Source organism: Amblyomma americanum, chromosome 1 (assembly GCF_052857255.1).
Source record: "Amblyomma americanum isolate KBUSLIRL-KWMA chromosome 1, ASM5285725v1, whole genome shotgun sequence".
In the NCBI taxonomy this organism is placed as follows: domain Eukaryota; kingdom Metazoa; phylum Arthropoda; class Arachnida; order Ixodida; family Ixodidae; genus Amblyomma; species Amblyomma americanum.
In genome coordinates this window covers 413,308,611-413,331,221 of record NC_135497.1, presented here as the reverse complement: position 1 = coordinate 413,331,221, position 22,611 = coordinate 413,308,611, and the positions used below count along the sequence as shown (strand labels likewise).

Sequence of the window (22,611 nt, the reverse complement as noted above, 5' to 3'; positions counted from 1 at the left end):
TATTATAATGTTGTGCAAATGGCTTGTGGACCAGGTTGTCATGTTCAATTGTGTGAATTTGTATGCTAGAGTAAGGTCCGAGATGCTAAGCTTTATGCTGCAAGTTGTGAAGCTGTATTTGTATTGTGAGGTTGGTACTGTTAACTTCAGTGCAACTGTGTACTATTACATGTTGAACAGTGTGCAGAAGTTGTTGTTTCTTGTTATTGTAACCTGCTGTATGCCATGTGCCCAGTAGGTGCAAGGGTCCAAGCTGCAAATGACAGCTTTTTTCTTTCCATCTGCACTTGTGTAGTGTTTGCTGTCAGATAAAAATAAACCAATTTCAAGTTTGGCATTCGCCTGTCAAGGTGCAGAGGTCGTACCTGAAAAAAATACCCTGTATTCCAATTACACACCTGCTGGTCACGTAAAAGTTGTAGAGAGTTTGACATAATGAATAACACTGCTAAGATGGCAGCTGAGCACTTTCTGCAAAAGCTTCCATTTGAAAAAGAAAATTGGTGTACACATGATCCATCAACTCCTTCTCCCTCACTTAAATATACCTTTAGAAAGTGCCCTAGAGTCCGAAGTTACAATTCCTCATTCGAGTGCACTTGCCACTGTCAACATACAGCCTCTCAACACAACAAGCCACCCCGTCATGGCAGCTCAGAGATTGGGCGCTCTACTAAAAGGTAGTGCAAACACTGCAGTGCTTCAAAGTGATTTTTACTGAAGCGTGAGTAAATTATGGATACACAGTTAAAAAATTACCGACCAGAAAAAAAGGTATGGTGAATAAAGCAGTATCCTTATCACTGTCTGGAGCAGTATCCCAATCACTGTCTAGAACTCGCTACCCGCAATCATCAAATCATTCCGCACCGAAGCACAATTTTATAAAAACTTTAAAAACTATGTACTGCATAATTGCCTTCAATTGCCACGCCAATGAAACCTGTTAGTATTGTGCACGACTTCTATTGCCTGAGTGCTTGTTTTTCTCTTTTTCTGTTCGCAAAGTGTGTTTTTAAAGTTTAGCATGCCTAAACTGTTAGTTCAGATCTTAGTTTCCATTGCACCTGTTTTCCGCTATGTAATTGCTATCTGCCATATGTTTATCCTACTTCAAATATGCAATTAATTACAGGAGGTCCCCCTGACAGTTTCCACTTTGGGACCTCCTTCTGTAATAATCAATTTATGTACACCTTACCTATGCATCTTTTTCAATAAAACCGTTAAACCGTTATCCCATTTATCTTTCTTTACTAGTTGCATGCTCTTTTTCTACACGTCAAAATACCTACACAATTAATAACTGCATACAAGTTCATGTTTTGCCATTGTCATAATTTTGCTCTTGGTTTTATTGTGTTTGTATACTTCAGAACATTTCAACAGGTAGCAGTGCCATGTTCACACGTGAGCAACTCACTCATGAGTGCATGCGTACCACTTTACTTGCACATCTGAGGGACATGAAAGAGTAAGCCCTTTCGAGTGTAAACCCTCCTCAGTACAAGTATGCTGTGGTTGACAAGGAGAAGCTGCATGCGTGCTATTAGAGACTCTAGTTGAGGGCTCTAAGCTATTTAGGCCGCTCAGGGTACTTTCGTATCCGCCGTCGCACAGCACATGAGCATTTCTTTATTTTTGCCTCCAAAATGCAGTGGTCATGGGCAGAATTCAATCGGACATCTTTAAATGAATGACAAATATTTCTGACTTGAGCTACCTATCGCCATGTTTCTGTCAAGATAGCCCTCTGTGCCCAGTTATTCTGACACTGCCTAGTTTAAAAAAATTTTAACACCAACTTGCCCAAGCCTAAACATTTTCCAGCATGCACGTAGTCACATCTGCCTGCACATCAGTCTGCTGTGATGCACAACGAAGTAACTGAATGAAATAATGTGCTCAAGCGCTACTCAGTGCTCCACACAAAAGCACCACCCAAGAATGCTTTAGGCTGTTTGCAGTACTGTGTTAGTTTCACCTTTGGGCATGTTTTGCGCTCGCTGCTTCTTTCGCCTTTGCCGAGGCTGTGGCTATGGCTGGCGTGCCATTGCAGCAGCATCATCACTTGCAGAGTCTGCAGGGACGTGCTCTGTGCGGACAGAGCGCGGGCTTTGTGGGGACAGCGGGGCCTCCTCCTCAAGGTTGCACAGCGACATTAGCATCCTGGAGGCTGCTGACCCACCACAGTCTGCAAGAAAGCAGCAGTAGAGAAATGCCACTGCTATGATTAACGTTTTCCAACACCACTTTTGAATACAAATAAATGAAGACAATCCTCCTAGTGTGCATGTTGTTGCTGGCATGACCACATCTGTGTGAAAAAAAAAAGTGGACTGACACGATAGAAAATATCAGCTTTCTCTTCCGCTGCACCTTGCTATGCTCTGTGGGACTAACAGGCCGTGTTACTGCACTACTTGGACATCGGTGTGTATCGTGGAAGAATGACATATTATTGCAAATGCCAGAAAATAGACCAAGATGAGTAGTGTTCGCAAACCCACAGACTTATCATGCGGCGCTATTTTATAACAACAAAGAGTCGTGCAAGTCTATGCATTTACAAAACCCGCGGTAAACACTGGGCAGCTTGTTTGTGAAGATTTTTTTCTCTCAGTACACGCGGCAGCAATATTCTTATAGCCAGTTTTAGAAACGTCAACCCCGTGCTATTCGATGCAGGGCAATTGCTGAGTTCAATATACACTCTATCTTCACGACTTCAAAGGATTGTACGGGTTTACTAGAAAGCATGACTACAAAACTTGCCGCTCATCACTCCGTCATCGGCTTGGCCACCTTCCGTGCCCATCGAGAGTAGAGCCTCGTCCCTCTGATTCTGGGTGGAGCGCATTTCGGCAGCAGCCGAAAACGGCGCCGCCAGCACCCTTTTGCACGGTGCCGCTGCGCTTCCTTTCCTCGGCACTGTTCTGGGCGCATATCCGAATTCATGTGCCATGTCGGACACTTCTTGAAGGAGCTGGTCCAGCTCGTTGTATTGTTCCTCTGTTCCGGATCTGAGGAGAGCAACAGGTTAGATTGTGTGATAACGCACGCAACGTATATGTCACAGGCACAGCGCAAGGCAAAATACGTACACAAACACTTACTTTCGTAGGTTCGCTTTGTTTTGCTGCCGGAAATATCCGAGCAACAGGTCCAGCCTGTCGCGCACTCCGCGGAGAGTGACATCGCGCCCCACTGCACCTGCCACGTTTCGGCGCACGTCGTCCCAAACGCGAGGGTTGTTAAAAGGATTTGCTGCGACTACCTCGCGCAAAAGGCATAGATCTTCATCGATGCGGAACCTTTTACTTGGTTTGCGGTTGCATACGCCAATGCGTTCCGCGGAGGCCGAGGCACATTCCATGTCAGCTGCAGAACAGACGGCTGCCATGTTGACTCTGCGTCCGTGAGAGTGAGACCAGAAGGCCTAGCGTGAGCCGCGCTCGTCTCGCCGTTCCGCGCTCCGCTGGGACTGCGCGCGAGCGGAACGGAAGGGCCGGTCCGCTCGCGCGCTCCCGTCTGACCGTTCGGCGCATGCGCAGTAGCGCTCCCGCTAGCCGGCTTACCGGAGCGGAGGCGCAAATACGCTCCGCTAAAACTGTCTATTATGCACACTGACCAACACCAAAAATACCAGCTAAGACATTATTGTACCAGGCCGCCCAGAATAAGAACAAATTATGGCTCTCAAACTACGATATACCAGATAACAGTTCTAAATTCTAACAAACATAAAAAATCTCACCCATAAATACAGAAATGAGCGCTTATTTAGGAAAAAATTAACAGATATGCTTTTAGTAGAACCCTCATAAACTTACACTCGTGGAAATGTTCCTGATCAATGATGTAAATGACTACTTATTTTCTTCCATTTTTTTACGTGTCTGTGTTAAGCTTGCCATTGTAATTCGTTTATATTAATTTATAGGTTACACGTGACGTTTATATGTTACATGTTACACTGTGTTGCTGTGTCAGGTGCACCAGGGGGGACGGGCCTCATCAGGCTTAATATGCCTTTTGCCCTCCCCCTCATGTACACATGCTTGGAATAAAGAACTTACTTGCTTACTTACTTACTTACCTACTAGCTATGCGTACAGCTTTGAAGCATCATGCGCATGCGCATCATGCTCCATGCAGCTGTGCCCTTTGTGCGCCTGCAAGGGAGTTCCGAGCAGAGACAAGGAGCTATTCCGACTCCTGCGCCCGCTACTGGTTCGTTCGTTTATACGGTGAACTGCAGTCACAGCTTTCGAAACCAGGCATGAAGCTTCTGTGCCTTCATGGATTACGGTCGCCTTGCCCCTCTTTGTGTTGACGTAGCTGTCCATGCCGATTATTAAAGGTGCCTTGTGTCTGTCCTAGTCGAATTTGTTCACTGTTAGGTCGAATGTTTTAAAGGCAAACGCATCAGCCATCGAGGAAACTTGCCGATTTATATGCGAGTATGAAGTGTCGAGGTGGCTTCTTACATGCCATCGCATGTCACCTTATCCACAGTTCAATATGCACAATAGTACAATCAGTTGAGCCCCACATATTTGTGGTATTCGTGCATTGTCGAGTTGTCTACGGTGTTTACATTTTCTATATTAATGCGCCCCCACTGGTGTTCAATGGTACTCTGCGATCTGAAGGGAAATTTTGTCTGATTAAAAAAAGGCAAGAGCAGAGTGCAGTGTCGCCTGCACTCACCACTAGTCAAATATCTTGAGCGCCTAAGCGCGTTTACACATACGCTTATGCATTTTCTCCGACGGTGTTGTTCCTTCATACGCTCGCGCTGCCAATCAAACCTGTACCCACAAAACTAACCAAGCAACATTAAAAACATCTTCCATGGTGCAAAAAAACTACGTAAACTCACTTGAAATTTAAAAAAAAATCTGTTTGATATTAACTACCCTTCAGCATCGTCTTCCTTATGCATGCAGTTTCAGCAGCACTGCGCGAATGTTTTTTTTTTTTTTTTAAGGACGGAGACCAAATTTTTGGATGGCGTGTTGTTTCAAACATTGCGCATTTCTCCAGGGCGCGTTATACCGTGCTCCGCGATTCATATACGCACGGTAAATAAGTTATTATCGTATTATTTATACTGAGCGATTTTGGTTTCGGTTTCTGAGCGCCAGGGTGTGTTATGACGTCACTCCCAAGGAAAAGCAGCAGCCCTAGTCATGTGGGCCCCAAAAGCAATGACACACGGACCACTGCGTCGTCTGCTCTAGTACGCATGCTGTGCATACCAGGGCTTTTCGAAATGCCGGCCGGTACTGCGATATGCTAAGCAAATTCAAGCCGGCGAAGGGCGACAACGAGTTCTGAAACAAAGCGGCTCGCTTGGGCCGATCTCTGTATGCATATCGCGTATGCCAACGCGGTTTCTGCGTTGTATTTTGCTTTGCACACTACACCGATGCTCGGCGTACGTCTGTGTCGGTGGCCCGTAGCAGACAGCACGTCAGTCGGACGATCCCCTGGTCACATTACAACGGCACGATGCCTCACTGTTCGTGCCGACCAATGGCCGTCGCTGTCTTCACTTCACTCCGCCCGCGCAGCCGCGCTGCGGGACTGCTCCAGGTCTCGTGGCTGCTGATTACGATGTCTGCAGCTCGCTTTTGTCGGCTCATTGTATAGCACACAGTCTGTGTATTCGCTAAATGAATGCTTCAAGATAATTGTACAAGATTCGGCATTTACCGCGCGAGAACGGATTTGCCCCAGGAATGCTCCCATGACGACCACTGCACCTCAGCACTACTCTTGTTTACATTGCTGCCTAGGCAGCAATTGCGCGTTTATTCCGCATTAAATGTAAAGCTACGTTCTACGTAGGATGAATAATTTCTTATTTTCTGCGCCGGTTGTACATTTACTTGTTTACGCAGTCCGGTAACTTGGCAAAAATCGCTCATGAAAGCGAGCGCCAGCCTAGAGAGCGCTACATAGCCAGATTCATGTTTTACAGCGCAAAAAAACGAAGACAGAGAACAAGAAGGCACGACACGGGCGCAGACTATCCACTGATTTGAAGATGCATATATAGGCTTATTTTCCTTGAATAAAAAATCAGTTGATAGTCTGCGCCCGCGTCGTGCCGTCTTGTTCTCTGTTTTTTTTTTTTTTGCGCAGTTAAAGTGAATCCCTACCAACTCGCCCAGTTTACCGTTCTTAATAGCCAGATTGCTGACACCGCGTAGGACCGGCGTTCCTCGCTCGTTGTAACTGCTTTTTTGCGATGTATCCAATACTTTACTTTAAATTGCTTTATCGGATGCTGTGAATAAGTATGTCACCAACTATAGCACTAGCGATGGATATCGACCTTGAGAAAGAGTATTAGGGGCTCTTGGAAGCTGAATTAATATATGTTAAGAGAGCGCAAATCCCGGCAGTGTGAGGTAGCGACGACACTCATGCGGAGCGGGATCCCCCGCTTAAATCTTTACTTATGTAGATGCGGGATCAGTCCCACAAACCTTTTCGCGGCTTGTGGAGAAGTTGAAACGTTAGATCATTTTCTACTCCCTTGCCGGAGATTTGCATATCAGAAGAGGACGCATCTAGAAATTTCCGTTACAAAGTTGGGACTCACTTTGTCGGTCCCGCTTCTCCTCTCCTTCGGTGCGAGCGCCAGAGGTTTTTCATCGCATCAAGTTTGCGATTACCTCCACAGTAACACAACAGCTAGCGGCAGATTCCCTTGCTAATTGTATCCAAAATTTCCGCATATAAACGATCTTCTAGGAATTTTCATGTATTCAATTCTTTGTTCTTCTCTCCCGTTGTTTTGTTTTCTTTTCTTTCCTCTAATTATTCTGATATATCACCCAAGGCACAATCATAAGCCTGGCACCAGTTTACTCTCTTGGCTCTCCCCACTAAACCTTGGCCTATCTCCCGTCGTGGGTATATGCCATGTCACTAAGGCAACAACAGCTACTACTTCGCCGTGGGTGACCTTACATACAGAGGCCCATAACAAGCCTTTTATAGCCCCAAAATTTAATGTCTCAACCCCCTTAATGCGTCCTAACTACTGCATGTTTTCCTTCGTGTTGTCGTAATGCAGTCAGCATTTCGTTCCCGATTTCATTACGACACATTTACCTCGCAACATTCCTTGCAGTGACAAACTAAATTGAAAAGGGAGAACGCCGCATGCCTTGTGCAACACTACACCTGCGATCATTCGCGCATAACGAGCGAAATCTCTACTCGATATTAAAGTTATACGGGACAGTGGTAACTCTTGAATTCCCGGAGGCTACATAAATCCGTTAAAGTAGCACTGGTAAACCTCACCATGTAAATCATAAAATGAAGCTTCACAAGGCTTCAAAATGTGCTCTCATATCAAAGGTCTGACCCGCTGCATCGATCGTCATGCTATCATCAGCCAGGCGCTCTTTATTTTTCAGTCAATCTTGTCATCCACAATTACGTGGTTCTCGGCGCCGGACGGAAGCAGTCGCACGACCATCACGATCACCTGAAATGTTACACAGACAGAGAACTGCTTTGAAAACGGCCTGTCCACTTATGAACTACACTCTTACATTTGCGCTCTGAAGCGCAGGTTAAATGGAAGTTACAAAGAAATGCCTAATTTGAAAGGGCGCACTCGAATGGCATCGCTTACTGCTTATCATTAACATCTTAAAACAACACGCTATACAGTCGGGGCCAAAAATCTGACCCCCTCTAAGTACCGAACCGTGGTGCACTACATGTGGGAACCGCTTGACGATGCACTCCTGGTGTCGAGACTGGTGCAGTCTCAACAGCAGGAGTGCATCATCAGGTGGCGGTACGAAATGCGAGAGCAAAATTACCTTGCGCTGGGCGAGAGGCTCCCCCAAGAGCAGGAGCTCTTCGTCCCGGAGGAACTCACCACTGATGGACATGACTGGCACCTGCGGGAATAGTTCCACTAGTGCCTGAAGTTCCCGCGTATCCTCCATGGAATTCTGCAGGACGATAACAAACGTGTCCCGGGGGCTGCTGTCTCGGCTGCTGGTGCTGTTGCCGGCTGGGCTGCGAGGAGTACTGCTGCTGGCGCGATGATTGCTGTGAATGTTGTTGTTGCTGCTGTTGCTGCTGCTGTTGCTGTTGCTGCGGCACGGGCTGAACTCGCGACGGAAACTGCTGAGCAGGCTGCGGACACGCGTTGCATCGCGTTGCTGGAACAGACGCATAAACGACACGGCCACAACCCTCCCCGTATGCTCTTCTCTCCAGTGAGTTGTCAGGCACCGGCCGTCCTCCATGGGTATACGGAAGGAGTGGAACAGCATGACACCCGGGGCCACATTCCGGAGGCAGGGATCTTCCACCGGGCGTCGCAGAACAGCGCGTCGCCACAGCTTGGACAGTTTTTCCAGGCGGCTGCGCTTGAAACTGCACTGGCGCTTGTACGGGGGCGCCGGGACATCGGGAGCCTCCGTAGCACGGCACGACCTGCTGCTGCCCGGCGCCTCCGCAGCACGGCTGTTGTGGCTGCTGTTGCTGCTGCGGCTGCTGCTGCTGTTGCTGCTGTGGCTGTTGCTGCGGCTGCGGCTGTTGCTGCGGCTGCGGCAAGCCGAAGGCGCCCCCGGTGATGGGCCGAACAGGAAGGCTCCCGTTATTCCCCGATGCACACTGCACGCCTTGGTAGGGTCGTCCCGCGGCCGCATAGTTATAGTCTTCGACCGGTGGTACACAACCACACACTCTGGGGGCAGCTGTCTCTGCACCTGTTGCACAACTGCGAAAGCGAAGACAATGCAGTCACTGGCACTCTCGCTCCGGGCCTCAAGGCGACGAGTGATGCAAAGACAACAACCTTGGGGAAGTCGTAAGCATACGGAACAAAACTTTAAGAGCAAGGAGCATTTGAAGTCAATGGTCCCGTAGGTTCTGTGCATAGTGACGAGGTTCCGAGACAACAGGTAAGACGTGAATGGCATTACGGCAAAGGCGAGGGTCGAAGCCGTACGCATGAGTGAAAAACTGGATGAAAAGTAATCGAAACACGCTCTTGTGGTATCATTGTCCTGACGCCCGTTCTTGAGCGGAATTCAGCAGGTATACAAAACGAAGCATGTAAGTGGCAGTCTTTTAATGGATACGATAGTGAAGTCAGCTTTGCAAGCGAGCGCCCTTCCTACAAAGGGAAATCATGTCCAGAGTGTCAAATGTGTGTACCTAAAGGAAGTTACAGAACAAAAAGCCAGCCTTAAGCTGCTTGATTTAAATATCAAGCACATAACATCGACGAGAGCAAGAGATTGTGAGCGGGCTGCGGCGAGCTGTGCGCAACATGTAGCTCACGCTCGCAAGATTAAGTTGTTTAATTAGTAGACACTGCGTCCCACCCAATGCAAGACTAAGACAAGGTCTTGGGAAGGAAAAGCTCTTACAGTTCGCGAACATGAAAGGAGAAGCAGTACTTTTGGCGGACCGTGTAGCAAGCTGCGTTATTTTATTGTGATTGTGATTGTGATTGTTCATTGGCTTTCTTTCCAATACAAGAAAAAAAGCGAAGGGAAAGCTAAAGGCTATTGGCCTGACGAGGCTCTCCCTCCGCATGCAGTTTCGACAGCATTACAAAAAACACACATTTGTTGTTCCACTTTACACATTTCTAGGTCTTGCAGGATGCAGTACATATGACTATACACAAATATAAACAACGAAGAGAATAAAATATTAACAAAGGTGCAAAGCTCAGTCATCGCGGAAAACATATGTGCATATAAAAAAGAAAAAAAAGAACGGAAAAAAAAGAAAGGGATATCTTAAACACAGAGAAAAAAAACTACAGGTTTACAGACGCTACACATGATTTTAAGAGAAGTCAGTGGTAACGAATTTCTTTCTCAATAACCAATGCTTTTACCGTTTTTTTCTTCATTGGTTTCTCTAGGTTAACATCATCAGGCAATTTGTTTAGAAGCACCGGAATTTGGTAATTTAAATGCTGTTTGCCATAATTCGTGCGCGTTCGAGGCTTTCTGCGCTCTTGCCTCCGAAGGGCGAGCGTATGTGTTTCGACAGGGCTACTACTTACGTGAAGTTTATGTTTTTGTACATACTGCAATAACTTGAAACAATAAACTTCATCAGCTCTTAGCAGAGAATACTTTACAAACAGTGGACCTGTTGGTAAGTCTTGTGGGTGTCCTGTATACCTTTCAAGCAACCGAAGTACGCGCTTCTGTAACTTGAGTATTCGCAGGTAATTTTTACTAGAGGTGGTACCCCAAACCAAAATACAGTAGGAAAGTCTGGAATAAAAGAGAGTATAGTAAAGAGAAATTTTAAGCCACAAAGGTATAAGTGAACTTATTCTATATAGGCAGCCGAGCGATCTACTCAGCTCCAGAGCAAGGTTATCAATGTGGGTGTTCCAAGACAAGTTTTCTTGAAACCACACTCCCAGAAATTTTTGCCTCACCTCTTGTTTTAACTGAGTGCCCCGAAAGGTAATATGAATATTATTGTTCATTGGCTTATTAATTGGAGCGAATATGATATATTTGGTTTTATTAGTATTCAACTGTAACCTGTTCGCATGTAACCAGTCGGAAAGTGACTCCATATATTTATTAACAATCTCCTGAAGCTCCGTAAGGGTGCGTGCAGTGAAGAAAATATTCGTGTCATCTGCGTACATTATTAATTTGGGAAAATTATGGATGGTACAAAGATCGTTAATATAGACCAGGAATAGTAACGGTCCAAGAATAGAACCTTGAGGAACACCTTGTTTAATTAATATTTTTTCAGTCGTTTCTTGGTGGACGCTTACATATTGAAGCCTATTGCTTAAGTAACTTTCTATCAGTCTAAGGACAACGCCGCGAACACCGTATCTTTTGAGTTTAATTAGTAGCACATCGTGACACACCGAGTCAAAAGCTTTCCGTAAATCGACAAACAATCCTAGCGTGTAAAGCCTGTGCTCAAAGTTATGTATAATATCATGCTTAATACTGAGAAGCGCGTCCTCTGTAGATTTACCTTTTTGGAATCCGAACTGCATATCACTTATTACCCCATATTTTGCGAAAAATTTTTCTAATCTTATAATTATGACTCCTTCAAATATTTTCGATGGAACAGGCAGGACCGAGATTGGTCTATAGTTGCTTACGTCTCCTTCAGCACCACCCTTGTGAATAGGACAGATGCGAGCTATCTTGAGCGAGTCCGGAAAGATTCCAGTCTCAAACATTTTATTTACTATGTCTGCTATGATGGGCGATAAGATTTCAGACACATGTTTGATTGGCATTGCCTTAATTTCATCAAAACCAGAAGCAACGTCATTTCTAATCCCATTAATAAGTTTGTTGATTTCGTAAGGAGTCACTGGTGCGAGTACCATGGAGTTCACTATCGTCACGCTGTTATCAACGAGGTGTTGTTTTTCATTGTCCTGATCGTACACTACGCTCGTGGCAAAATAAGCGTTGAGTACAGTGGCATTTCTATAACTAGGACAGTGGCATTTCTATTCCTACTAACCTACAGAGTGTTGCGTCGCTGAGAGAAAATTGAAAAAAAAAATTATCGCAGCTTAACCGCTTGCTTTCTCGAGCTCAAATTTCGAACGGATGTGGTATTTGACAAGATTCTTTGTTTTACACTACGCTTGGGCTGGGTACTTGCCATAATCGGTGAGAATTGATCGAAAGTCCGCATCGTACGCGGCGATGCTGGACCTAAAAATGTAATTTCGCAACAGCTTTACTGGCAGCGCCATCTCTCGCCTCTGAAAGGCTGGGGAGCACTCTTCGTTTCGCGTCTCCCGTCATTCGTCTGCTTTTATGATTCAGCCGCTGACAAGAGCTCGCGCTGCCAGTGAAACTGTTGCGGAAGCATCTTTTTTTGGTCCGGTATCGCCCCATACGATGCAGACTTTGGATTAATTCTACACGATTCAGGCCCATACCCGACCAAGGCGTCGTATAAAACAAAATTATTCAAGTGCCACATCTAATCGAAATTCTAGCGCGAACAAACCAACGGTATGGCCGACATAATTTTTTTCGATTTCTTTAGCGACTCATCACTCAGTATTACTTTACCTTAAATTAATTAACTTCTAAAACTACGACCCTGAAGATCTAAACAAGTTTCAAGTTTCTAACCGTAAGTTTCAGAGCGGCTACGACAATCACAAATGGAGTAATTTTCTTAGCCTCATAGCTATGCTGAGAGTTCGCGCTGTGAACAAAGATCGCGAAATTCAATTAGGATATTTGCGGCAGCAGCGACAGTTTTGAATACCCCTAGCCTGACAGCGTTCCCGCTCTGGCCCTTGACAAGGTGCGCCAGCGAGGGCGCAGCCGTAGTTGCTGTCAGCAAGTTCGAACGTCCGCATTCTCGTGATTTTGCTGAGTTCCCACATTTCGTTCAAAGCATGTAAAAGCGTTCAGAATGAAGCAACATATTCAGGAATTACATCATTCGTGATTCCCTCCAACGCTGTGGAATATTTAGCGTATTCTGAACAGTTGAAGTTCATAAAGGGATTTCATTTCCTGAATTTTTGTTCCCTTAAACCTACACCAGCTTTTTCTTAAACCTTCGGCTCAAGACAGCGAGGCACAACCTGTATGATAGTTATAGAAATGCCTAACTCAGTGACACGGGTTCAGCCAGAAGGCGGAAGGCCGCATATGGTGCTCATGTCGCAGCTAGGATCAGTCATCTTGTTCGGTCCGTATTATTAAGGAGTCCATTTATTATCATTCAAAGTATTGCTTGCATCTGCGTACGTCATTGCATGACGCTCAAGGGAATCCATAGCAGCAGCACAGAGCCAAGTGAGCATGCTGGGGCTACTAAATCAGTCGGCACTTTTACTTTCTTGGTTACTTTATCGCAACACAAGCGGGCGTCGCGAGTCCGCTGTTCCCGTGGCAAGAGGGAAACAAAATTTTCAGAAGTAGCGAAAACCCTTGTTAGGAGCAGAAAATCAAGGTGAGATCGCAGAAAAAAATATAGGGGCAGGGGTATGCGTTTACATTTTTTTAAAACTTAGGATAAAGGTCAAAGAGAGAGCCGGTGAATGACAACGGCAATGCAGAAGCCACGAAGATAAGTTTGGCTTCAAGCGGACGGCTTTCGCTTTTATGGGCGCCATGTTGTGCATAAATGCTATCATTCTGCCTTGCAAAACGTCAGTTGCCAGCCTCAAATAACGGAAATGGCGATCTCTGTTTCTGGCATGTTACGCAAGGGGCTGCCACATGCTTACGTCACATGTAAATGACACTTAATTCCTTTAATGCGATGTGTTGGACGACATGCAATTTACTTCTGTATAGCAGTGATCTGAGCGCAACTTGAGCACTCCGTGACGCCTAATTTTTATATTAGTGTCAACGCAGTCCGATCACTGCTCAGCTCTTCGTTTACTTCCGGCACAAGTCTTACGTCGCAAATGCGCGCATCGTTCCCCGTCGTATCCTTCCATATAGTTTGCCGTGCGTTCTGCAGGCTGAAATTGAGCAGCCGCGCGAGTTGCAAGCTGGCTGCGAGCTTCAGCCCTTTGCCAATACGACGTCCTTCAGTGCTGCTCACTAGGCTAAGGAAACTGACATCTAAACTGATGACTACACCCCCCCCCCCCCCACACTCTCCAGTTTCTCTCATAGCCCATAATTATCGAATATGCGGGCAGCATCAGTAACCGACTGCTTTAATTTGCCGCTTCACTTTTACAGTATGTAGGCAAAGCGAGAAACAGAATGGAAATCCCCCATGCATAGAAGATAGTCATCGGACTACTGGCTCTCGATGAGACAGCATTTCTCCGCAAACTCTCCTCTTTTACGTGTCGCGATGTAGTATGAGAACATTTTGTGAGGCGATCAGAGAGATTCGTTGTATTGCCGCTAGGACAAGTGAAGGAATATAAGGCTCGAACATCAATCGACAGAGATGCTGTCACATTTGGTCATAGCCTCCCGAAGAAGAGTTAAGATTTGTGATTAACACGGTAAACAGCGAAACAAGACACTCGAGTCGCGTGTGTCCTTTCTTAAGCCTAATGCAAAGCTGTTCGAAGGCGGCAGAAGCCGGCTGCCCGGAGAAGCACGCGATGTGGGGCATGTGCGGAACGTGCATGTAAGCGCTAACTTACCAGCCTTTTCGTCCTTCGGGTTGGACGAATACGACAGGAAACCGAACGTGGGGCTGCATCCCGCTTGTCGGGCAATTTGGATAAACCGTCGGAGGTCCCGGCAGAAGTCTTCCAGAAACTTTGGCAGACCGCTTGCTGTGGTTTGGCATTTTTCCTCAGACTTTATCTGTCAAAAGCAAAATCGAACGGAGAAATGTGTGAAAACAAAACTAAAAACAATAATTAGATCAACTTTTTGCATGTGATGCCATGAGGTTGTTACTCTTTTGCAAACGAGTAAAGTGATATTCACACTGGGGACCGCGGCGCGGAGGGATGGGCTGGATGACGCCCCACGGTAGCACTCCCTCTCCCACAATGGCACGGGCAGCCGGGAGCCCAGGGGAACGTTACTGTTCCCATACGGCCCATCAGCTATAAAACAGGGGACGCCACTGTCAGAGCCCCACAGAACACGGGTTGTGGACTTGCTAGACGCGAAAAAAGACACCGCTCAGACCGCGCCTGTAAAAAAAAAGAAAACCTCACAGAAAGCAGACCGTTTCTGCGGGCCGAGCAAAGAATCTCAGTCTCCGCCGCCGGACAAAAACCAGAAGCTGCGTCTCCGCGCAGCCTGTGGAACGCGTGACGTCGGTGAAGTCGACCTTGATTAAGGAGGGACTCCATCGCCCGTGTGAATACCACTTGCACACCACGCGTTGCTGTCGCAGCGCGCTTAACCTGGCTTCAGTTGTTCAGCTTATATGCATTCACCAAGGCCAACGAAGTAGAAAGAAACCACTACGTCTGCCGCTGTTGGCTGCTTCGCAGTATGAGTAGATGCCGTGACGCTAAGCCGTGTGTTGGCTCAAAATACTGCTTGCCTTTTTTTTGCAGGTGAGAGATATCAAGAGTATGCTGCTGTGCGCACAGGTTCTACATTCTTCTTCTTCTTCTTCTTCTTCTCCTCATTCGGAAGGGGAAAAAGCCTTACCGAAGAACTGAACGTGAACACAAATGCTAACTGTGGTGGTCCTCTCGCCACTCTGCTTAGGGTAACGCACACCACCAAATTAAGAATGCGCTGCGGGGTGACGCTCATGCGGGCGCGCGTTTCGTGCGGTCGTAACTACCGACCCCACCTTCTCGCGCACACCTTGCTTAAAGAGGGAAATGTAAATACACGCTTATGCTGTAGGCACTCCCACGTTGAATACATTCGCGCTAGTAGGCTCTTGTTTGAAACGCTCCCCTTAAGCTGGAAAGTGCTGTCGCTTTCGATAAGCAGGCACGCCACAAATGTTCCTGCGATGCCCTTTTAAGTTCCGCAAAACTCCGCGCCTGGGTACCTCGCATTCAGTTCACGCTCCCATCCCTCTAGTAGCAACCGCCCAACGACTCAGTCTTCTCTCTGCAATGCCGAAAAACAGGTGCGCGCGTTTTCTCCTCCCATCGCGTCTGCTGGGACTGGCGAGACTCACGTGGCAATAGCAGAGGTAGCGCAGCTTCCGCCTGAGAAGGCCGAGGCTGATGACCTGCCAGAGGCGGCACACCTCGCTGGTGTTGAATAGGTCGCTGACGGGAACGTAGTCGAGGATCTGGCTCACCACAAGGTAGTCAGCGCAGGCAACGCTGTCCATCCATGCATTCAGTAGCCCAACCTCTGCGCCCGGCGCCCAATTTTGTCCGCGTCAGAGGAGCTGCAGCGTAGCGAGCGAGCCCTGGCCGAATGTAGCGCCTCTTCCTCTTCTTCGCAGGCGCAAGGGCCCGTGCCAAGCCTCTTTGCCTTCTTCTTTGCCGCCGCGCACGTACGATGCGGCCACCGTCCCGGTCTTCACTTAACCCTTCAATGAGGCTGCTTTGTCAACAACGCCCTAATAACATCTGCTATAATGACTGCTCCTCTCCAACGAACCTGCAGCCGCCGCGGTGGTTCAGTGGTTATGGCACTCGGCTGCTGACCCGAAAGACTCGGGTTCGATCCAGGTCACGGTGGTCGCATTTCGATGGAGGCGAAATGCTATAGATGCCCGTGTACTGTGCGATGTCAGTGCACGTCAAAGAACCCCAGGTGGTCGACATTATCCGGGGCCCTCCATTACGGCGTCGCTCATAGCCTCAGTCGCTCTGGGACGTTAAACACCCATAAGCCTAACCATGTTCGTGTGTCCTGTCGCACATTAATCTCCGTTCATCCAACATCGACCAACCCTCATATGGAGCGCTTGCAGATTGAGTAGGATTGCCGGGATGACCAAATATTCCTCGTCCTGCAGGCCTTTGACATCATCGTCGGAGGCATTCATATTAGGCTAATAATAAAGGGGTTCCTCATCATCATCGGAGGCATTCAGCTTAGGCCAATAATAAAGGAGTTCCTCCCTCCTTTTTTCCAACAACGCAGCAAACAGCATTTCCGCACTCTACCCTCTTGGAAGGACACTGTCTCCGCCCCCCCCCCCCCCCACGGTGAAAGGCATAGCTTAGGTGAGCGAACGCCGCCGCCAGCCGTTGCACAATACTGTTGTGCTTCCTTCCCGCTGGACAGATGGCGCTTCCAACTTGCGCCCGTAGCGGCGCCGTTCGTGGCTTTAAGCACAGCGTCTCCGTATGCACCTACAGGAAAACTTGCGGTCGTCAGCTGATTGTTTAGGCGTTTGTTATACTGTGAATCATCGTTAACTCTGAAAAAGTTGTCCACAGATCAGGCCGAGCGTGAGGCCCCCTTATCGACGCTCGTTCAAGGCGACAGATAACGCTACGGAGAAGCTTTGGTGGAGCGGGAACCAAGCAAGCCAATATTACAAATAGTTTACAACTTTTCTCGGTTATAACATGGTCTGATTTTACTTCTCACTCAAGAATGAGGTAGAAGGGCGCATCAAGTTAGCAGTCGCGTTTGAGAATCCAGCGACTACGGTCCACCGGTGGGGAAATGAACGTCTGTGTGTGCAAGCGACTGAACGCATGCCTTAGTGCGGTTACGCGAGAACTGCATGCGATTTCTGTGAGGATGAAGAGGGGGGTTTTCCGCAGCCCAGAAAAACTTATAACTCAGGTAGAACGTCATGTGTTTATTCCATACATGAAGCGAAAAGTAGTCACTGCAGACCTGGATTACACACGGAACACCTAAATTCCACTGTTGTGTATACAATCAAAATAACAAACTGTACACTCAGCTCGGCTCCTAGTGGTCATAGAATTTTGGACTTTTACGCATGTCCTGGGCTTTTTCAACGTGCTTGCGTTTCATTTGACGGCAGTACTGACGCATACGAAGCCTTTTATAATAATGGAGTCGCTTGGCGATCATGTCCTCTCTGTGGATAGTACAAGGGAAAAGGAAAGTGAAAGTGAGCTTATCTAGTAGAGCATCAATTGTTTGATTGCAGGCATCTCTCAGATTTGCATAATTAGAGAAATGTTCTTCTGCTTCCATAAATAGCAGCTAGAGGTGCATGTTCGAGTGCGTGAGCCTGCCCCTTGTTTTGCAATTAACGAGATCAGTTTCGGGCACCTTTGACAAGCCTTTCTGGCCCACCAGTGCTGTCTTGCATGTATTGCAGGAGGTCTGATTGTAAATTTTCCTCGGTACACACCCTGTAACATAATAAATTATACACTCAACAACACTTGCATCGCTATTATCAGACTCAAGCACTTCATCGCACTCCCAGCTCTATTCATCGATTAGGCCGTCAAGCCTCTCATCTCGCCCAGCTTGTTTAGTTCCTTCGATGCTGAGCTGTTATATGCGTTCGTAAAGAGCGAGCCAAAGTCACAACGCCGTACTGTTCTTTCTCGGAAGTTGAATAATTACCAAACCACGGTGGCTTCAGGAGGGAGTAAAGAGAGAGCATACGGTACAGTTGCAAGAGCGTTGGGAAAGTTAGATGTCCGTTTTGGCCACCCGCTTGTCGAATAACACGAGAAAAAAAAAACATTCCAACGGGTCCTGATTCATTTTTCCGGTCAGGACATACCTGAAATCTCACTTTGTCAACAGGTAGATTGACAGCTCACGAGCAGATTTGAGTGTCCCCCTTAATCCTTCCGCAGTTGTCCGGCTTAGGAAGAGATCTTGAGGTATTTCTCCTCTTGCGACTTCTTTCTCCCATTCGTCAAGCCAATCAGAGGCACTCTCAAGAACATTGCTGTCATAGACGTCGGGCCTCCTTCTGGAAAGCGCCTGTTCAGGGCATCCAATAAGTTGTTCATAAAGATTATTAACTCAACGGTCGGCTCGACATTAAACAACCGAGGTGCTGCTCCTCTACGTGCGTAAAACAAAATTCATTTTGCTATGGAATTGCTGAAAATTTGGGTTGCCAATTTCACTCTCCTTTTAAGCATGTTAGAAGGACTCATATGGTTAAGTAAATTTTGGGCATACTCTCAGCTCAGTTGCGTTCTTGGTGCCTGCTACAAACAGGGCGTCGTAGCAAGACCATTTAATGAACTTGCCGCCTTTTTTCAACACTTTTTTCTCATACAGACAATTGCGTATGCAATTGAAGAGATGATGGGCATCTGTGAAGACATGCACCTTTCGCGAGGAATCCAGTGGGTGCTCAAAGGCATTTACAACATGCCCAGAGCACCGCTGATTCCAAGCTGTCTCCACATTTCTCTATTAGTAGAGGTGCCATCACAACAACTCCATCAACAAGAAGGCCCACTTCTTATGAGTGCACAATGCACTGAAGCAGTAGCTCGGCTAGGAACGTCCCTTTCGTAGGTCCCTTGGACGCGAACACAAAAAGGCACGATGCACTTCCCCATGTCACCAGTGCATCAGTGTAGGGTGAAATCGAAGAGCAAGCTTCAAAACAGTGACTCCACCAGCAATAAACACGACTCACGCAAAAGCGATATCCGGACGGGAAAAGAAGTGTATAGCAGCCGCTACGCGGCAAAATAGGGCACGCGCGCGCGCATGGAAGCACCCTAGCAGGCTGTAAGGTCTCTATTGCATGGAGGAAGAAAAAAACTAGGAGGGAGCATGACGTCACGCGCTCAGCCTCTGCAAGCCATCATCCTCTGAAGCCGTTGCCGAGGGCCCTTTTGCGCACTGACTCTTGGGAAATAGGTCCTCCACAGTTGCCAGACTGCCAATGAGCGCTTGGATCGTGGTGTTTTTTAGTCTAACACAACGAAAGAGCAAAACCGAAACCAAAGTCTGGCTAAAAGCTACCGCTGCCATGTCACGTGAGGGCCTATTTCCCATGGTGCTTTCAATTATTTTTTTTTACTAGGCTTCAAGGTTATGACGTCACGCTCCCTCCTGTATTGGAACATGCAGGGGCCTTAGCGGGAAGCAGTTTGGTGCGCCCTCTCTTGAACTGCCGGCCAACTACCGCACTATCCTCTCGGCGCGGAGCGGCGCCTCATCCTTGCCGTTCGCTCACCTATAGGCTATTCTTACACCGTGGTCCTCTCTGCCAGTGATTTCTAATCGGGAAATATTTCCTTTTTCACAGAATTTGAGCAGTAAAATTCGTGTATTTGGTGTGTTCGGTTTCAGGAGTTTTTTAAAGCTGCGGGAGCAAAAACGGGCCTCAAAAAGGGATTTTCGGGTGTAATTGAAAGAATGTTCGGTTACGGCACGGAACACCACTGCTCCATGCTGCACAAGTGCACCTGTCGAGGCTCGAGCCTTAACCTTACACCTCTCACACTTCCTTTCGTACAGTCGGTATTGATGAGACTTGCTAATTTCGCTAATGTCCGTCGGCAGTGCTTGTTTTCTGCACAGCTATCCGAAGCTGTAAAAGCGGAGATAGGATGGTCTATGCTGGAGGCTCATATAGGCGCTCATAAAGCATGTTTCGAAAAAACGGTTGAATCGAGGTACCAACGGCATCACAAAGCAACGTAAGATTGTTGAGCATTTTGTTCTCAATCCCACGTTCAGGAGCAAAGAACCTGAGAGCCAGAGGATAAAGCTTGATGTTCCCGTCGTTCGCGGCATCTGTTGCTACGGAGAAGGAAGGTCGCGTATGCCTAGTGACCCGTGGACGATGATGGACGCTTAAAGCGTGCTGATCAACAGATGCGGGAGGCAGGACATTCGTCACAATTTTGTCATTCCTGCTCCTATAAATGGCGCGGCAGCAGCACGACATGGCGGACAAGGCGGTGATGGCGCCGATGCCATAGCGTGCGTTTCGGTTGAAGCAAAGCGGCTTCATGTTGTGGCACCTTTGGCGTGATTTTTAGAGTCTAGATAAGCAGCAGTGCATGATTGCTGGTTATTATTAAGATCCTCTGCTTAAGTTTGGCTGCATTACAGGCTTGAAATAATTTTTTATCGATATGTGCATGGAATCGCCAGTTCGCAAGTGCCGAAAAAACTCCGTTGAAACTTGCGAACTCAGCATAGTAAAGGGCGACAAACACTTTGAACTGTAATTTTTTGCGCGTTCACTTTCTCGTTCTTTCGGCACTCACAGGAAAGCGGAAAGAAACTACTCTAATGACCCAAACAGTCTGTCGCTATATTTCGTGCCTACACGAGCACGGCCCTTACCCGCATAAATACGGTATGTGCATTTATTGCGCGCTTTTCTTATAAAGACACAATTGAAAACAAAAAATCAGCAGATAGTAATGCTGACCATGGTCCATGGCGTTATATAACTGCCCTTACGAGTTACAGCAGTGATCAAAATCAAATTTCTAATGTTGGGCTCTATCAATTAAGCCAGAAACATCAAAACCCTTGAGCATACAATTTTGACTCGTCATTGGCTGCTTGTTTAGGTGAACAGAAAAGTTTTACCAGCGGTATCCATTTTCTCACGGAGGAATTCTGTTCGGTGCTGATGAATGTGGGTGCAGCTTTACTGCAGATTTAATTGTATCCGACTATAGTCCACCTTCAGCGCACGTTGGTCACATATTCGGTAAAAGAAGAGGCTGTTGATTGAAGCGGCAGCCAGGAGGTCGTTCGAGATTTATAGAAAAGTCTAAATTAGAAAACGCTTTGATCGAGTGAGCAGACGACAGTTGCCAAGAAGCGTTTGCGGTTATTTATACACTTCGCGCATTATGTCTGAGAACTGGAGGTACAATTGTGGAGTCCTTGCCATCCATATCGCCATTTAGTAGTCACGTTGTGGCCAGAAAGCCGTGTTTAATACAGGCCAGAATGGACTGAAGCGTGATGAAAAATGTTTGTTTTCTGCAAACGTCCGCCTTAAAATATAACCAATATACTTCATATCAGCTCTGTGTTTAAGCACTGCACTGCTTTCATGCAGCTGTAACACGCCACGTTGGTCGCATGAACAAAACTACGAATAGGAATGCATTGACGTCACGGTGGCGTGCTGTCAACAGAGTGCGTCGCTGAGGAGCAGACGGGTCATTTGGCTCAAGCACGTTATCACTCTGCAGAACGCACTTATTCACTCTTTTTTGAACTCTTTACGTGTTGGCAGAAACAGCGTGTTTGGAATGTTCACACGTCGTAGAATAACAGAATATGCTCATTTCTGTCGCGTATCTTACGCTCCTAACCATTGCGATTGCACGCGCCGCGCAGAGCGATCACCGGCTCGACGCTTCAGGAAGAGGCCGTGTGGCGCCGCCACCGTCGCTGGAACGACCGAATAGCTTGGCACTTGGTTCTTCAAAGGCTCATCTGTCTGGCAATTGCGGAGTCCAGGAATAACAGGAGGTTCATCTTTGCTTCGCAGCCTCTTGATCGGTACGAATGCTCATGCTTAACGGTGTGGCACACACACGTTGCCTCAACGGCTGTAAGCATTGGTTTGGTTTGGTTTTGGTTTATGGGGGTTTAACGTCCCAAAACGACTCAGGCTATGAGGGACGCCGTAGTGAAGGGCTCCGGAAATTTCGACCACCTGCGGTTCTTTTACGTGCACTGACATCGCACAGCACACGGGTCTCTACAATTTCGCCTCCATCGAAATTCGACCGCCGCGGCCGGGATCGAACCCGCGTTTTTCGGGCCGGCAGCCAAGCATCATAACCATTCAGCAACCGCGGCGGCCCCTTAAGCCTTGTCAGCGTTGCTAGTGCGGGCAGTATACATAAAAAAACGACGTTAACACTCCAGTTCTCTTGTTTTCTCGAACGTTCTTAAGCTGATTTGCATCCGTTGAAAGCCTTTTAAAGTCCGATTCCCCCCCATGCGAAATTGAAGAGAACCTCCGGCACATCTTGCACTGTCGTCCGGGGCGATCATGGTCCAGTCGTAGGCTGCTGCCTATTTCTTATTGTACGTGCATAGTCTTTTATTGGGTCTTGGCTTTGTTGTGATCGGGGGCCCAGACAGGGGGAACAGACGGGCCAGACAGGCGCCATCGAGGTATTCCTTGACCAAAGCCGCTGTAGTTCGGAGAAGACACGAGAAACGTTGGCGTGGGGGCGGCTTCTGGCGACGGCGACGCCGTGAACAAAGGCATGTAATCCCTTTCGCCAAAGATCTGGAATGCGGCGCTTCT

At 47.4% G+C, this 22,611-nt stretch overlaps 1 protein-coding gene across 1 annotated transcript; it reads right to left on the bottom strand.

Annotated features, from left to right (window-relative positions):
- Positions 1-7,396: 7,396 nt before the first annotated feature.
- Positions 7,397-15,908, bottom strand: LOC144103117 (uncharacterized). Its single transcript, XM_077635981.1, has 4 exons — positions 15,619-15,908; positions 14,159-14,324; positions 7,857-8,767; positions 7,397-7,513 (listed from the first exon to the last, which is right to left on the bottom strand). The coding sequence occupies exons 1-4, from the start codon at positions 15,775-15,777 to the stop codon at positions 7,439-7,441; spliced, it is 1,311 nt and encodes a 436-aa protein (XP_077492107.1). The 5' UTR covers positions 15,778-15,908; the 3' UTR covers positions 7,397-7,438.
- Positions 15,909-22,611: the final 6,703 nt, after the last annotated feature.

Excerpts from the sequence above, each read along its gene's own strand:
- LOC144103117 (XM_077635981.1), bottom strand. The coding sequence starts at position 15,777 with ATGGACAGCGTTGCCTGCGCTGACTACCTTGTGGTGAGCCAGATCCTC. Across the intron at positions 14,325-15,618 it reads GCTACCTCTGCTATTGCCAC|ATAAAGTCTGAGGAAAAATG; the intron begins GTGAGTCTCGCC and ends TGCTTTTGACAG. Across the intron at positions 7,514-7,856 it reads AGCCTCTCGCCCAGCGCAAG|GTGATCGTGATGGTCGTGCG; the intron begins GTAATTTTGCTC and ends GTAACATTTCAG.